Source organism: Frieseomelitta varia, unplaced genomic scaffold (genome assembly GCF_011392965.1).
Source record: "Frieseomelitta varia isolate USP_RPSP 00005682 unplaced genomic scaffold, Fvar_1.2 scaffold_314, whole genome shotgun sequence".
NCBI classification, from domain to species: Eukaryota; Metazoa; Arthropoda; class Insecta; order Hymenoptera; family Apidae; genus Frieseomelitta; species Frieseomelitta varia.
This window is the reverse complement of record NW_025110051.1, coordinates 174,841-192,564: the sequence shown is the minus strand read 5'-3', so window position 1 is coordinate 192,564 and position 17,724 is coordinate 174,841. Positions and strand designations below refer to the sequence as shown.

At 35.4% G+C, this 17,724-nt stretch overlaps 1 protein-coding gene across 1 annotated transcript in view; it reads left to right on the top strand.

Moving 5' to 3' along the window:
* LOC122529886 overlaps positions 1-17,724 on the top strand; it is a 251,889-nt gene that overhangs the window by 178,100 nt on the left and 56,065 nt on the right. The window contains exon 4 of the mRNA XM_043656393.1: positions 7,437-7,601. Within this exon, the coding sequence (XP_043512328.1) occupies positions 7,437-7,601 (165 nt within the window). The remainder of the gene's footprint in view (positions 1-7,436; positions 7,602-17,724) is intronic.

The window sequence follows — 17,724 nt, the reverse complement described above, 5'->3', positions numbered from 1 at the left end:
TCGTTACGATGTCACCGGATAGAAATTATTAAGAAGTAATAAATTTATCATTTATTTTGTCTGAATTATACTTAAATATACCTAAAACTGAGAGAATATTGCAACTTTGAGACGAAAAATTCTCCACGTCATTCCAGCACAAGAGTTTAAAATTTTCAGCGACCGCTCTCGCGTTCCCAGAGCAAGCCCAAAGTAGCTCATGTATTTTTAAAATGTATTTATTAAAAAAGAAAAAGTCGAGAACGCGAGTTCCAGTTGGAAAAAACTCGCACCGCTGATTCGATTGGTTTCTCTGGTTTGCTTCTTCGCGATCCCTCCTCCGTGGTATTCCCCTGCAGCTGATGAATAAAGGATCAGCAAACAGGATGAAGGGAAGCACCGGTGTGTCTCTTAATGATTTCCTGGCGAGTCAGCGAATAAATTAATAAATCCAGTTTGTCGGGGAAACGCGTCAGGCAAATTGCCGGCAAACAACCTTGCCGAGCCTGTTTTGTTTCAGTTCCTCGAAATTTAACGACTCGGTCTCCGGGAATCGGAAATTTCAAACCACCGCGGTTCTCTCTGCATACATATTTCGCTGCCTCGCTCAGATAACAACGCCAATCGAGAGCCACGAGGTTCCAAATCGTCGACGAAATCGATATCGATTGAAATACACGCGAAAGAAATTTCAGAGAAGATGACGAAGAGTTATCTGAAATTGGAACTTGAAATGTATCAATTTATGAAATGATTCAACCATTCCTTGCCAATTAGATATGAATAGTAATAACTACTATTAATAACTATGAAAATCGTGACAGTAAAAGAAAAAAAATCATAGAGTAAGAAATGTTCTGATTAAAATGTTTTTGATTACAAATAATGATAATAGAGTGTCTGAAGAGAAATGTATTATTTCGTTACCAATAACTATTACTGACGACAGGAATTTATTTCGATTACATTCGTGAGTAATTACATAGTAATTACAGTAGTTATAAAAATATTATTACAGTAATTAACATTAGTAGTTACAGCAATTAAAAATATTGTATTTATAATTAAATGGTAAATATAGTAATTATAAAAAGTAATTACAAATGTTACTAAATATAGTAATTACAATTCTAGGTAATGGAAACTCCTATCCTGTTGCTCGTAATTTTTGAAATAACTTTATTGTAAATTATTGTAAGCAGACAGTCAATAACTTCATTTTATTTGAAATAACTTTATTGAAATTATTGTAAGCTGACAGTCAAAACAGAAAAAAAAATTTTCCATCACTTGTAATCGCCATTTACTACTGTCACGATTCTTAATACTGATAATATAAAAAAATAATGTACTTCGTGTAAAAGTTTCGCACTTTTCTAAAAGAAAAAAAAAAAGAAGAAGAAAACCGCAGTCTCGCACCTCGACAGAGCCAATCTCCTCGACGAAAAAAAAGGAAAAAAAAAATGGTGCATCGGGGGTGAAAATATTTCTCTCTCTCGCGCTTTTTTTTCTTTCTTTTTTTTTTTTCAAAAGTCCCCTCGATACTCGTAATTTTCCCAGCACCCTCGAACAGAGTAGGTGGCACGAAAGAGGCGAAGTATTTATTTCTAGTGCCCTCGAACCGTTTAATTTTCCGCGTGCTGTTCGAGCGGACCGAATAATTGGCCTCTGAATTCTCGATTTTCGTCCCTCGCGCCCTTGCACGTTCGCCATACACTTGCTCTCTTTCTCTCTCTCTCTCTCTCTCTCTCTCTCTCTCCCTTTTTTATTGCCCCTCTCGTTTCCCGCCAAGTGGCTGCCGGCTGCCAGCGCGCTGTACTCGGAAAGAAATTGCACGTTCCGTTGCTTCTGCTCGCGTTGTACGTTGAAAAACCTGGAATCCGTCTTCTGCCCCCTCCCCCCAAAACGAATATCAATAGAAAAAAGATTACTTTACCGATGGGGAAGAGCATTTGGAACACCAGCGCCATGTATCGATGGATATCATGTTAATAAAAGTTGAGCTAAAACTATTGGACTAAAAGGAGGAGAGCTTTTTAATAATCCATGAATTATATAAATTGTAGTTTTTACTGAAAAAGGGAAAAATTGTATAAATAAATTTGAAATTATTAATATGTAATATTTGATATTTCTAAAGTATAGAAATTTAGTCTGAAAAATAAATTTAACAAGTGAAATAATAAATGTAATAATTAATATAAATATAAATAATAAATATGATAATTAATATGAATATAAATACATGAAAAGATGAAACGACATTGCACGGTTTTTAAGAAATCGTTGAAGAGACTCTAAGATAACGGCGAGAAAAGTTTTATGTCGTTTTTACAAACGTTTAAAGTTTCCACGATCCTCGGGACGAAAGTACCTTTATTTTTCCACTCGCTACGTGATGTAAAGTCATCTTTGGAAAAGGACGAGGAAACTCACGGCTGCAGAAGTAATGACCTTTGCGCATTAAAATGAGACCCAGCGGATCGTTATGTGATTCTTCTTTTGTGATTTTTGCGATGTGTTATAACAGTTTAAATTGTCGACAATTTTATCGACATCGTTATTAGACAGTTCTTCAGTTATGTTCATATACCTAGTAAAGAATTAGTATGCAATTTACAAGTGTAATTAATATAGTATATTAAGTAATAATAAAGTAATAATAAAGTATATTAATTAATAGTATATTATTATTAATAATTATAATTATAATATTATATTAAAGTATATTAATTAATAGTATATTATTGTTGTTAATTATAAGTATATTAATAGTATATTAAATAAGTATATTAATAGTATATTAAATACAAGTGTAATTAATATAGCATATTAAATTTGCAAGTGTTATTAATATAGTAAATAAAATACACATATAAAACTCATAATATTTATATTCATGTATATTATATAAAATTATGTATAATATTATACAAAATTATTTATTAAAATTATATATATTCATATATATATAATATATTATTATTATATTTCATCAAAATTATATATATTATATTATATTACATTATAGTACATTATTATAATACATTATACTATATAATAGTATATTATAATACGTTATTATACTATATTATATTATATTATGTTATAATACATTATTATACTATATTATATTATATTATAATACGTTATTATACTATATTGTATTATATTATGTTATAATACATTATTATACTATATAATATTATATTATAATACGTTATTATACTATATTATATTATATTATGTTATATTATTACACTATATTATATTATTATACTATTATAATACGTTATTATACTATATTGTATTATATTATAATACATTATTATACTATTTATTAAAATTATATATATTCATATATATCATATATAAAACATTATATATATAGTATAATAATATTAATATTATAAAACATCTCATATAGTATAATAATATATAAAATTCAAAATTCATATCTCTATTTTATATTTTCACATTATATCATTTTATATATATTTTATACATCTCTATTCCATACTCCTATTTTATATACATTCATCTAGAATTCATAATAAATAATATTCATAAAAAATTCTTCACTCTAGTATCACAAAAAGATAATATAATCCTCAGTTCTTTCACATACCTCGCGAATCTTGGATAATGAACGCGACGATATTTATAAAAAAACAACCTGGAGTAATCCAGATTCTTTTCGCCCGGTAAAAAGCTACTGGAAAATTAATTCGACGAGCAAGGACGGGGGAGGGGGGGGGGGGAGAGGAGGAAGAGGAGGAGGAAGTGGACACTGGGGATACGTGAGCAGGAAGTCAGAAATCGAGGAGAGAAAACGAGCGTCTACCGGATAACGTCCGAGGTGTATCTGGACCTGGCTCGGATCGACGTCGTCCTCGTCGCCGGAAATCGAGAGGACGTGCCTCGATATCCGTACCCTTATCGATCCCCCACCCTCGTCCCGTCCTCCCCTTGCATCCCACAATTCCGCGAAACACGACCTCCTCCTCCTCCTCCTCCTCCTTCTTCGGCCACTTGCTCGTTCCTCCTTTCCTCCTCCGGCGACGGAGAATCTCGGCCGAATGGAAAAATCGGCGAAGACACAGACACACGCGGGGAAAAAAAATGAATTTCCCTCAGTTGGACAGGCGTCATTCTGCCGGCTACAATCACTGACGAACTTCGGGCGAACTTTCTCCGATGGAGCCCCTTCTTCTTACCACGAGCGTATCCGGCATTTGGTTTGCTCGGTATATTTCGAAAATGTCTCTTGTCTTCCTCCTTCGAGCAGCTTTCGTTTCTGTAATAAATGTAAAACCGTGTGATTCGACATTTGTTGACTATACTGGGTGTTTAGTCCCGAAGTTTAGTGCTGGAACTGTAGTGAAACATTTATATCAGATTTTTACATTAGCTTAAGACATCATTTCTCGAACAATAATCGTAATTGTCAGTTATTATTGATTGCGCTGCAATTCCTCTGTTCAATAACCTTCACCTTCGTTTGTGAATCGACCTTAATGTCGTGTGAGAATGATATATAATAAACGGTTAGTTTATCAGTCACGGCGTTTCGTATGTACCTCAAGACGTTATTTACATTATAATATTTACATTATATATATCAATGTTATATATAATTATGTTATAGTAACAATTGCAACAATAATATTAGAATAATAATATTATATATGAATAGCATAGAATTACACTGTGATAATGGAATTAAAATGTTATTAAATACCATTATAATAATTGAGAAGGTACAATTGTAATAAATATAATAAAATACAATTATAATAACAAATAACATTACATATTAATATAATATGTAATTATGTTGTATAATAACATTAGAATAATAATATTATATATTAATAGCATAGAATTACACTGTAATAGTGGAATTAAAATGTTATTAAATACCATTATAATAATTGAGAAAGTGCAATTGTAATAAATATATTAAAATACAATTATAATAATAAACAACATTACATATTAATATAATATATAATTATATTGTATAATAATACTAGAAATAATACTAATAATACTAGAAATATTGTATAATAATATTATATATTAATGTAACATATACATTACATTATAATAATGGAATTAAAATACTATTAAATATCATTATAAAAATTGAGAATGTACAACTATAATTAATAAATACAATTATAACAATGGCATTACATACTAACATAATATATAATTATATTAATGATAATTATAATAATAATTACATTAATAATAATTATTATAACAGAATAAAAATTATCAAATATCATTACAGTAATAACATTATAACAATTGAGAAAATACAATTATGATAAATAGAATGAAATACAATTATAATAATAACATTATATATTAATATATAATGTAATTACATATTAACATATGATGTAATTATATTATAATTGTAATTATACAATAATGGAATTGAAATATTGTACAGAACCATTATAACGATATTATTAACAACATTATAATAATTAAGAAAATACAATTACAGTAAATACAATAAAATACAATTATATAAAATAACATTATATAAATTATATGAATAAAATTATATAAACTAAGTACCATATAAATAATAGACTTTGTTAATAAATGAACACTACTATAATAATAACATTATACGTTAATATATAATGTAATTATATAATAATATATAATGTAATATATAATGTAATTATATATTAATATACAATAATGGAACTGAAATCTTATTAAATACCATTATAATAATATTATTAACGACATTATAATAATTGGGAAGATACAATTACAGTAAATATAATAAAATACAATTATATAAAACAACGTTATATAAATTATATAAAATTATAAAAATTGTATAAAATTATCTATTAATATAATAACAATGATATAATAATATAATATAACAATATAATAATAATAATATAATAATATAACAATATAATAATAATATAATAATATAATATATTATATAATTGCATTGTAATAGCAATTACAATAATGCAATTAAAATATCATCAAACACCAGTATTTTCTGGTGTCGTCACACTCGTGACAACTTCATCGTGACGTTGTTTCCAGCTGGGGGGCCCGACGCGCCCTGCATCTCCCCCCTCCGCCCCAGTTTTCCACATGCCCTGCAAACGTAAGACTCGTCTATTCTCGGATGGGACCGGTTTCGAATGGCATCCCGCAGGACGTGGAATTCTCTCGGTGACAAATCGTTCGCCGTCAATCAAACGGACAAATCGCGCGTCTTTGCTCGCCTCTCTTTGCATTCTCTCGACTGTCTGCCAACGTGCACATCTACGAAACCGGTTAAATCAATTTCAGGAACGTTTGACGCCGAACGGGGAAGAAAAGAGGCGAACGCGTGTCGCCGGGACCAATGATAAATTTCCACGCGTGCCTCACCGGCGTATTCTGCCAAGACGAATGCGTTTGTTTGCCCGCCGCTTTGGCAGCGGTCGTGTCGCGTAAACAAACCGATCCTCAACCCGGTTCGGAATCGCCTGCGCGCCGCGCAAACAACGCCGAATCCCTAAAAATGCTAACGTAAATATTCGACTCGCTCGATTCTCGTTTCACATCTCACGGCTGGATGCGAACAGAGCGAACATCCATCCGTCATTTCGAATTTCATTCGAACGAGCCGCTCCGTGCTCCGAAGCTTCGAAAAAATTCCCAGCTAGCGGAGAATCGGGTAATATTTCCCGTATGAACGAGGCAAAGTATCGATTTGTTAATTGCGGAACGAAAATGGACGAGCGAGGGAGGGATCGCCGTAGGGAATTCACTCTCGATTGTCGAATTACGCGATCACTGTTATTTTCCAAGGATTCCAATTATTCATAAGGGAAGTTGCAGTGTTTTTTTTTTTGATTAAAAAATGTTTTCGTTCAGAGGGAACCGTCTTTTTTAAATTATTCGGAGCAGCCTCTTTTTTTTTCGATTTTTCGACGATAAATAATTCTCGACCGAAGCAGAATTTTCCTCGTCGATAACTGTAGAGTAAAATTCTATAAACTCTCGACAATAATGATCATCGACAAACGAGAATGATTTCAATTGTCATTCGTAACCAAAATGTTCAATTGTCTAATCGTATGATTTTTTGAAAAATTTTCTCTAAAACAAATTTCAATTAATCGTCCGAGTCTTCTCATGAAAAATATTTGTGACAACTGTCATTCTTGATCGAGTGATCGATGTCAACAACGAAAGAAATCTTCGACCACTCAGATTCGTTGTTACGTACACAAAAATGTTTAATTTTTTTTTTTTAATCATGTAATTAAAAATAAATTCTCTTTACACCTTGAGATTGATATGAACCCAAGTCGAAGCATGTTTCAGTAAGAAATTTTTCTCGCGAAACTCCTTCTGACAGCTGTCGATAATAAACGCGACGTTTAACGAGAAATATCTGATCTTTTGGATTGCAGACACGCACTGGCCGGTGTTCGTCTGCGTTCTAATGGCGACGACGGTGCTTTCCTGTCGGCTGAGCGAGTTTCAATGCGGCAATGGTCGCTGCATCGCCCTCAACAAGGTGTGCAACGTCGTCGACGACTGTGGCGACGGCAGCGACGAGCCACGACAATGTTCTCGTGAGTAGAATCCAGCTTTCGATCGAATAAGAGGTGTTAACGCCATTCGGTGACGTTTCCTATGTAACTGTATAATTTTTTTTTTATAACAGACACGGCACTTGTCGGTATAAACATTGGGATCAAATTGTCGATATAAACGAGCGGTTCAATTCGTTGCTGGTTTTCGCAATCACGCGAGAATTTATGCATCTGTTTATCGCTAAGTTGCCAAGCTTGATATAATTACTTGTAAACTAACATTCGTACAATGATACTTTCCACGAAATGAGCTATTTCTTTCGAGAAATGCGATTTCTGTTCGTAACAATTGTGTAACGAAATATTCTCTTCGATCAACGTATTTTACGTTCTCTTTGGAAACGATCTCTAGGTCCATCTGCTCGGTAAACGTCGACGATTAAAAAAGTAATTAATAAGCTATCGATCGATAACATTAAAAAAAATCGGTCGTTGATCTAAAATGTCGATCGCTAACTTAAAATATCGATCGATATCGTCAAAAAATCGGTCGATAACCTAAAATATCAATCGATAATATAAAAATAATCAGTCGATAACCTAAAATATCCATCGATAACGTAAAATATCGATCGATAACATTAAAAAAATTGGTCGATAACCTAAAATGTCGATCGATAATATAAAAAAAATCAGTCGATAACCTAAAATATCGATCGATAACCTAAAATATCAATCGATAATATAAAAAAAATCAGTCGATAACCTAAAATATCGATCGATAACAGAAAAAAAAGACGAATTAATAGGATTCCGGTAAAATGTCAACGAGAAAGCTGGATCCAGCCGAGTTTTTACTTCTGCACGCCGACTTCTTCCGCGAAGTGGCGTGTGTCGAACACGGTGCGGTGGGTGGAGTTTAAACGCAGCCGAGAGCGATCGCAAGCCCAGGCGGGAAATCGAGTTACGCCGGGAATCGAGCCACCCCTCGCGCAACGTCTCGCGGCTGCTCAAGTTTCATCGACGAAACTTTGCGTAACTGTTGCGTGCCTCGTTGCACGCCACCGTCGCGTCGCAGCGAAGAAACGACGAAAGAAAAAGAGAAATAAATCACCGCTCGCTCGAGCAGAAACGAACTCGAAATTAAAATTGTCGGAGAAAAATCGTCCGTACCTTCGGCGATGATCCGATTAACTTTCGAAGAAAATGAAAACTCTCAGGGATTCCCGGGGCTTTTAACTCCCTTTAGAGAGAGAGAGAGAGAGAGAGAGAGAGAGAGAGAGAAAAAAGAAGAGAAAAAAAGAAAAAGAAAAATAAAAGAACTTCGCCCCCGAACTGAAAGACGGAGAGAGAATCAGTTTAACGTTCTCCGAGAGATTAACGCTGAGCCCCGGCGACTGCTTCGAGGCATCCTTCGATCTTTCCCCCGGACGGAAGATCGAGTTAACTGGCGACAGAAGGAAGATACGAAAACTCACCGGCTCGAGGGAAATAAAGCAAAGTAAAAACTACCGAGAAAGAGAGAGAGAGAGAGAGAGAGAGTTCTGTCGTCACTCGCGCGTAGAATTCTAACGAGTCCAACTCGTAAACTTTCGTTCGTGTACCCATTCGAAACGACCCCAGACGATTCACCCCCGTCGAGCAAAAAAAAAAAAAAAAAAAAAAAAGAACAGATTCTCTCGGACTGAAACTAGGAATTGAAACAATAATTAGTCGAAGATTCGTCGGTTTTCACAGAACAGAACGCTCCCACCCAGAATGGAGGGGGGAGGGGGGGGGGGGGGAAGACACAATCGCGCCTCTCTTTTCCGACCTCTTCCACGCCACGAACGTTTCGGTCTCGTCATTGTCACGAGGGCTGAATGCAGTAACTGATCCTCTCATTGTTCCTGCGGCAGCCACCGATCGAACCACCGTTTGAAAAGCCACCTCCCCCCCCCCCCCCACCCCCCCCCCCCCCAGCCCCCAGCCCCCCGCTTTCCGTGATTGCAACCCGGTTCCAAAGAGCTTCTGCTTCGTTAGACCTCTTTTCTCTCCCTCGCCTCCTTTATTTCTCTCCTCCTGTATTTGTTTATCCAGGGGAGGGGGAGGGTCCTCTCGCGTTTCGTTAACGTTTCTCCTCTCCTTTACCGACAGTAATCGAGTTTCGCCACGCGCGCGAACGATAGATGGATCTCACTGGATCGCTTTTTTTTTGTTCGAACTGACTCCTGGCCCGACAACGGCTTCCGCCGAACGGCCGAACACGATTCCGAAAACGTTCGCAATACGTTCTCCTTCTCGTTCGTTTCCAGCCGGGAAGACGCCGACACGAATCGATTTTAAAACGTCCTCGAGAAACGCGGAAGCTATGTACAGGGTGGCCACTGAAAAAAAAAAAAAATAATAGCTTGTTCGTTTTCTTCTTTTGCTAGTTATATACATAAAAAGAAAAAAAAAAGAAAAAATACCTGGAGAAAGATCCGTCAATTGTATTTCCAGATAGAGTAATAAGAAATTGAAAGAAAAAAAAAAAGAAGAAACACGTGCTTGCAAAAGTACATATAACTCTCGTTATGTGTCATTCGATCTCTCTCGGTGACCGCCCCCAACTTGGCAACAACAACATACGATATGCCGTGAGACGGCGCGACGGTGGCGGTGAGATTAATCAAGGCGACATCGTTCCGCCATTTGCTGTAAAATAATTCCAACGCCGGCCTGGCCCCGGACTCCGCGCGATTTCACTCCGCACACGCCGGGAGCCGGCTGACCGACCAGCCGCCTCCCATTACGCGACGCCGATGCTAATGGGAATCGACGCGACCCAGTGCGTCTCTCGTTTTTAAGCGGGACAAACGTGATCCGCTTAAAAATCACTTTTAACCGTCGAAAATACTTTTTTTTCGCAGAGTCTACGAAACTAATTGCAAGGGAATTTTTTCCCCCGAGGGGGAGGGGGAATTATTTCGAACATCCACCGGAGATTTACGCGAGATTTGAATCCCTCGGATTCGATCGCGTGTATAATAGGTTCGTTCGCGCGATCAATAATGAAATTAATAAACGTGTTACATATCATATATATTATATATAATTATTATACCGTACGTATTATATACGATTGTTCTTAATTCTCAGTCATTCTGAGTCACAGTTCACTTCAGACAGTCTCGTCTTTGTGTCGAGAAATTATATTGATTATTATTGGTAATATCAAAGTTGTATTCAAATATATATGTAAATAATATAACAATATAATAATAAAATAATGATATAATAATTAATATAGTAATAAAATAATAATACAAAATAGTAATAAGTATAAACATAATAATAATAACATAATAAAATAATAATAATAACATAATAAATATAATAATAACGTAACAAATGTAATAATAATAACATAGTAATTAATATAATAATAAAATAGTAATATAATAATAATATAATAATAAAATAATAATATAATGAGAAATACAAATATAATAATTAATATAATGATAAAATAATAATATAATGAGAAATACAAAGATAATAATTAACATAATAATAATATAATAATAAAATAATAATATAATGAGAAATACAAATATAATAATTAATATAATAATAAATACAAATAATATAAAATTATATTATATCATAACACCCATTCAAACTACGAACTGTGATATATTTTTTTTTAAAAACAGATAGTCAACTGAGACACCCTATACATTTTGATCGTTTGTCCCTATTCATGTATCGACTGGGCATCTATTCGTACAAATAAATAAATAAATAAACAAATAAATAAATAAATAAATAAATAAACAAATTCTTGAGAAAATCAACGAAACTTCGGAACTACTTGTTCGAGAACGAATTTCTCTGACTTTCTTCTATTTGCGGCAGGGGAACAAGAGTTTGAAAGGAGGAAAGAAGGAGACTTGAAATGGCAGAGGATAAGGGAAATAAATTTTTGAAAACACCGAATCGTTCGATCAACGAGAGACAGAGGATGTTTCTCTTTCTCGAACGGTCTGCTATCGACAGATCGTGACAAAATGGGGGTAGTTTGCCCGGTGAATCCGCGATAGTAAAAACGAGACCCCGAGTTCTTCCTCTAATTTCCGTGATTTATCGCTGAAGGAACGTTCAGATATTCTCTGGGTTTAGTTTGTCACATTTTATCACGCGCGTCGATCGTTGAAAAGAGACCCGAGTGGTAAGCAAGAAGTAATTAAAAGTATTACTGACAACCTTTTGCGAATTTTGATGATCTCGGAATATGTTGCCAAGAGCATGATTCTGAACTTTCTTTACTAACACGTCACCACTTCGTTCGACTTCAGTTTCCGAGATATTCGGGGAGGGGGAAGAGGATGTTACCGACGTTAATTAAAACCAAATCAATATACAGGGTGTCTCGTAACTTGTGGGAGCTGATTGTACGCCTGAAAATAATGAAAAAAAAGTCACGTAAATGTATGTCCTGTCTGTCTTCGTTTATGAGGTATAATGAATTTTCTGTTTTTCAATTACTTTTACAAAAGATGCTCGAAATGACCAGCCTGCACGCGTCTTGTCATTCATCTGGTTACTCTCTCTCCATCGTTCCTGGTGTTTCTCGAATTTGTCGGAAGCCTTGCTCTATTCTATTTCGTAGTATTTCAGCATGTTCAATCGATGTTGCGTGTACAATAGATATTAAATGTCCCCGCAAGTGAAAATCTAATGGATTCAAATCCGGAGAACGAGCAGGCCATGCAACAGGACCACCACGACCAATCCATTTATTTGCAAAGTGTCGATTTAAAAATTGCCTAGCCACACGGCTAAAATGCGGCGGAGCTCCATCATGCATGAACCGCGATACGAAGTCTAATATCGACTGGAACTTCCTCGAATATTTCGTGTAAACGCGTGCTCAAAAAATCAACGTACTTTGTGCCTGTTAGTTTCCCATCAAGGAAAAAAGGTCCAATTAAAAATTTATCAATTATTCCTGCCCGTACGTTTAAACTAAACTGGCGTTGATGTCTTGAATGCACAATAACGTGTGAGTTTTCTTCATCCCAATTGTGATTATTATGAAAATTGAACATACCATCCCTGGTAAAACTAGCTTACTAGAGTTTGCTCTGTTTATAAAATTCATTGTATCTCATGAACGAAGACAGATAGGACATATATTTATATGACTTTGTTCTCGTTATTTTTAGGCGTATATTTACAATCAGCCCCGGAAGTGGGTCCCACAAGTTACGAAACTATGTAAGCTTGGATTGTGTTTCAATCGGTCTTCAATATCGTAATATTCTGCATATAAATCGTCATAATTCGAGTAAAATAATTTAAAATGAAACGAATAAGAGTAATAATCAAAATAAATAGATTCGTTTACTAATTTTGACAAAATTGTGTTAGAAAAGGAAATCTGCGATCCGTCAGGTTCGGTTGTTCCAGTGTTAAATACTGGAGGGAAGCCTACATTTGAAATATCTCGATATTTCTGTGGTTAGTGTAACAGCCGGTTCGTACGATGCGGTTTTCTTTTTTTTTTTTTTTTTATGGTCGATTTGATCAAACCCTGCCGAATCGGTAACTGCCGTAAGCAACGTTCGTACAGTTTCATATTTTCACCGAAAGTTCGACTGGCACGTGTCACGAAAATATTCTCCCTGGCCTAGTGGCTGCGAGGCAGTCGTGCTTTTAAACGCTTGAAAGGGAAAGAGAGCGAGAAAAGAAGAGCAAATATGCGACGCAAGTATGCGAACGCTGCTTACAAAGCTACCGAATCGGTCAAAGAACCGCATCGTGCAAAGTGGTTGCGATTCGTGTTAAAATTTATATTATATTATATTATATTATATTATAATATATATATATATATATCGTTGTTCGAAATTGAGAACAATGTTAAGAAAAGCAACTATACATTCAGAAATAAAAATTCGTTCAAGAGAAATAAGAGAAATAAAGATTCGTTCAACACTATTTTTACCAACAACTCTTTCTAAAATTTCGACTTGAAATTATCATCTATGTTCAATTGCTTTTCCTCAATTGACTTTACTACGATTTCACTGTGTATAAATAATATATTATTATATATTATTGTATTACAATAATATATGATAATTTTTATTATATTATTATATAATAATATTAATAATTACTATTAAATTATAGAATTAGATATTATTAAATAATATTAATATATTTTATTTTATAATATTTTATAATTATATACAATTTTTATTATAATATATATTATATTATTATATAATAATACAACATTTCATTTTATTTCTATTTTTTTCCCACACAAATCATTTTTTCTTTTACTATCATTATTATTTCGAACGTTTGTTTTCGCATTATTAAATGCAAAGGGGTCGTTCGACCCCTCTTGGTAAAAATAGATATTTACAAAAGGGCGGTAGAAAAAAAATAAAAAAAAAAACAGTATGAACGAAGCGAGTCGCGTTCGACGAACGAGATCGGTAAATTGCACAGCTGCGAGTTCTACTCGCCGTTTCAAAGCAACCTAACCTAGAAATCTCGTCGAAGAAACGGGGGCGTCGAGAAAAATATTTGCCTGTTTGTTTGACCCTATCCACTTCTTCAGAGGGCAAAAATTAACGACGCGACATTCCCACCGCTTTCGCGGAACAAAGTTTCGAAACTTGCGTCGTCCTTTTCGCCAGATATCGAAGAAACAATGGGACATGAATGGAAAGCAACGAGATTTTACCTGACGGCCCGTCTCGAGCAACTTTCGCCTACGTAAGAAATTGGAAATGTTCCTCGAATATTTTCCCTCTCCCTCGAGCTCACGAGGATTACAAAGCCCCCTCGGAGTTAAACGAAGCTCGATATTTCGGAAACGATCGGTAGTTCGGAACTGCTGCCCCTGACAGAAAGTTCCCGATCGAACAAAGACGAATAACGCTCGGATAATCGATCTGGAAGAATGGAAATTTGCGATCAAAATGGGTGTCAAACAATGCGATTTGTTTTGCGTGAAAGGCGGCTACTATAACAATTCGATTTCCATAAACGAAAGATTTTGATTCGTTCTTAGAACAAATACTTCAAGTGTTTGCGTTTGATCGGCCAACTTTTCGCCAGGCAAGCGACGTTCAACGTTAAACGCACGTAAACACGGAAACTCGAACTTCTCGCTTATTTCTCACGCTGGGTAAACTCGTTAGCCGGCTAACCAAACGCGAGCAAATTTTTCGTGTGCAATTTTTCTTCGACGTGCATGTGGGGCTACACTGTTAACAGCCAGAAATAATTAATCGTCAATTAACGTCAGCCGTACCCCCCACTGAGAAAGCCAAACGAGAAATTAAATACTTTCGCATTTCGTTTCGCGTTTCACACTCTGGACGGTTGGTTAGCCTTTTCCTCTGTCTCCCTCTGGTGCACACGATACTAAACATTCTGTCTGTCGATCTTACCGGCTTCGCTATTACCGCAAAACCACCGGCAACATAAAGCAACCATGTACTCTCTCATTGTCTTCGCTCGACGCCAAACACCACGGAAAAAATACAGAGTGTCCATAAAGTCTGTTTACAATTTCAGAGACTTGTTACAAGGACAAATGAGGAGAGAGATAAGAGGAGATTATTGCAAAATGAGACGTGTATATTTAAGTTTTTTTTTCTGCCTCGTTTCATACGTACGTTTGTTTCCCAGCCAGTTTTATTTGCTCAATTCTCTCGTTTGTACGTTTTTTCCAAGTCAGTTTGCTGTTCAGTTTTCAATCTGCTGTGGAAAAAAAAAAAATAAAATAAAATGGCGGGACCGAGCGAGTTAACTGCTGGCAATTTGTCTTGGAGAAGTAGTTTTAACGACGAGGTCCATGTGTCGGTCCCGGTGAACGCGAGATAGACGGAAACGTTGATGGAAGGCAATTTCTATGTGTCTGAAGATCGTGTGCGATGTCGATCCTCCAAGGGACTGACAGTTCCCTGTTTGCTTCTACCCGGTGGCTGGCTTGCAGTCTGCAATGTTCAATCACAAGGGGCGTGTCTGTAACTTTCGCTTGAATCAAGTCGTTAATGCCAACTAGCACGGAAATGGCATGTTTACCTGTATGTAACATTAATTGCGTCAAAACTGACAGGTATAATTGCAATTTATGTATTTTGAATGTTTGTAATTTACACTTGGAATTGATAATCAATATTCTAAGTCAATAGTCGTTTGATGAATCAGATACACCTATCTGAATTATAAAAACACGACAGTATATTGATTCCAGTTAGCTAACAAAGAGTTTAAAGGAGATATATGTATATTATAAAACAAAAAACTCAACTAAAGTACATTTCAAATGTATATGAAGAGCCAAGTTTGGAAAGGAACACATGTATATTGTAATGAAACATCAACTGAAGATATAACAGTACGTTTCAAAGGCATATGAAATGCCTGATTGTGAAATATTGAAAGACTCTTTCTAAAGTCATTTGTCAGATGTATCTTTTGATCAGATACACCTGCTTGAATTTCCCGATATATTGATTCCAATTAGCTGACAGAGACCCAACTTTTAAAGGAGATGTATATATATATTATAAAAAAAACCTGACTGAAGATATAACAGTACATTTTGAATGTACATGGAATCGATGCCTGATTGTTAAATATCAAGAGACTTTCTAAAGTTACTTGTCAAACCATCAAGCCTTTTGATCAGTACACTTATAGGAACTTTTGTACAATGATTCCAATTAGCTGAGAAAGAACCAAATACGTACATTATGAAACATGAACGTTTCACTATGTTAAAACTGACAGTATAACAATTTATATTTCAGATATATATGGATTATTTGATTTAAACATTAAAGCTCCTTTTTCTGAAATCATTTGTCAAACCACCTTTTGATCAACGTTTGTTTTGTAATTTTTATGCATTCATATCTAATTAGCCGACAGGAAAGTCAATTTTTCTGCTGAGTGTTGTTCACCTGCGAGATGAAATTACAATCAAGCTTCTATCCTTGAATCTTCTACGATTTTCACAAAAATTCTGCCATACCGTTGGCGAAGATATATTGATTCCAATTAGCTGACAGAGACCCAACTTTTAAAGGAGATGTGTATATATATATTATAAAAAAAAATTGACTGAAGATATAACAGTACATTTTGAATGTACATGGACTCGATGCCTGGTTGTTAAATATCAAGAGACTTTCCAAAGTCTCTTCTAAAGACCATCAAGCCTTTTAATCAGTACAGTAGGAACTTTTGTACAATGATTCCAACATATGTATATTATGAAACAAAGGTTTCACTATGTTAAAACTGACAATATAACAACGTATATTTCAGATATATATGGAACCAATATTTGATTTAAACGTTGAAGCTCCTTTTCCTGAAATCATTTGTCAAACCACCTTTTGATCAACGTTTGTTTTGTAATTTTTATGCATTGATATCTAATTAACTGAGAAGAAAGTCAATTTTCCACCTGCGAGATGTAATTACAATCAAGCTTCTATCCTTGAATCTTCTACGATTTTCACAAAAATTCTGCCGGTACCGTTGCGACCTGGCGAAAAGAAGAAAGAAAAGAAAATTATAACGAAACTCGCATTGCAGAGAACTGTGCAGGGAGAATTATAAAATGCTGGCTTGATACGTTCGGTTAATTCCACGCCGGCGTATGAAAACATATATGAAACATCGGCCTATCTGGCCAGCTTTCTCGGCGCACGAGCAGAGGCTGATAACAATTAACCGGGTAACGCGAAAATATAAATCGCGACGCGTTTCAAGCTCGCGAGCACCGATAAGCCGCTCCGCCGGCGAGAGTAATATATCAGAGTCCGCGGGATACGCACGGAGCAGCATGGCCGCGCAATTACATCGCAATAAACTCGCCGATTGATCAACGTCCCCGGTTCCCCGTCCTGTGTAAATACATCGTCGGGCGCATTGTCTCGCCGACTGATCGTTATAATGACGCTAATAAGATCGCGGCGGGAGTGCAGACTCGATAAATCATCGTTATCAACAAGGAATTTGCGGAGGGAACAATGCTGCCAACCTGTATAAATTCAACCAACCGCACGCATCCTAAACCAGAGCCGTAATTTTTGGTTAATTACAGCTCCGGCTGGTTAAGCCTGGGGATATTTGCTTGTCGGGACGGAGGATTGAATTG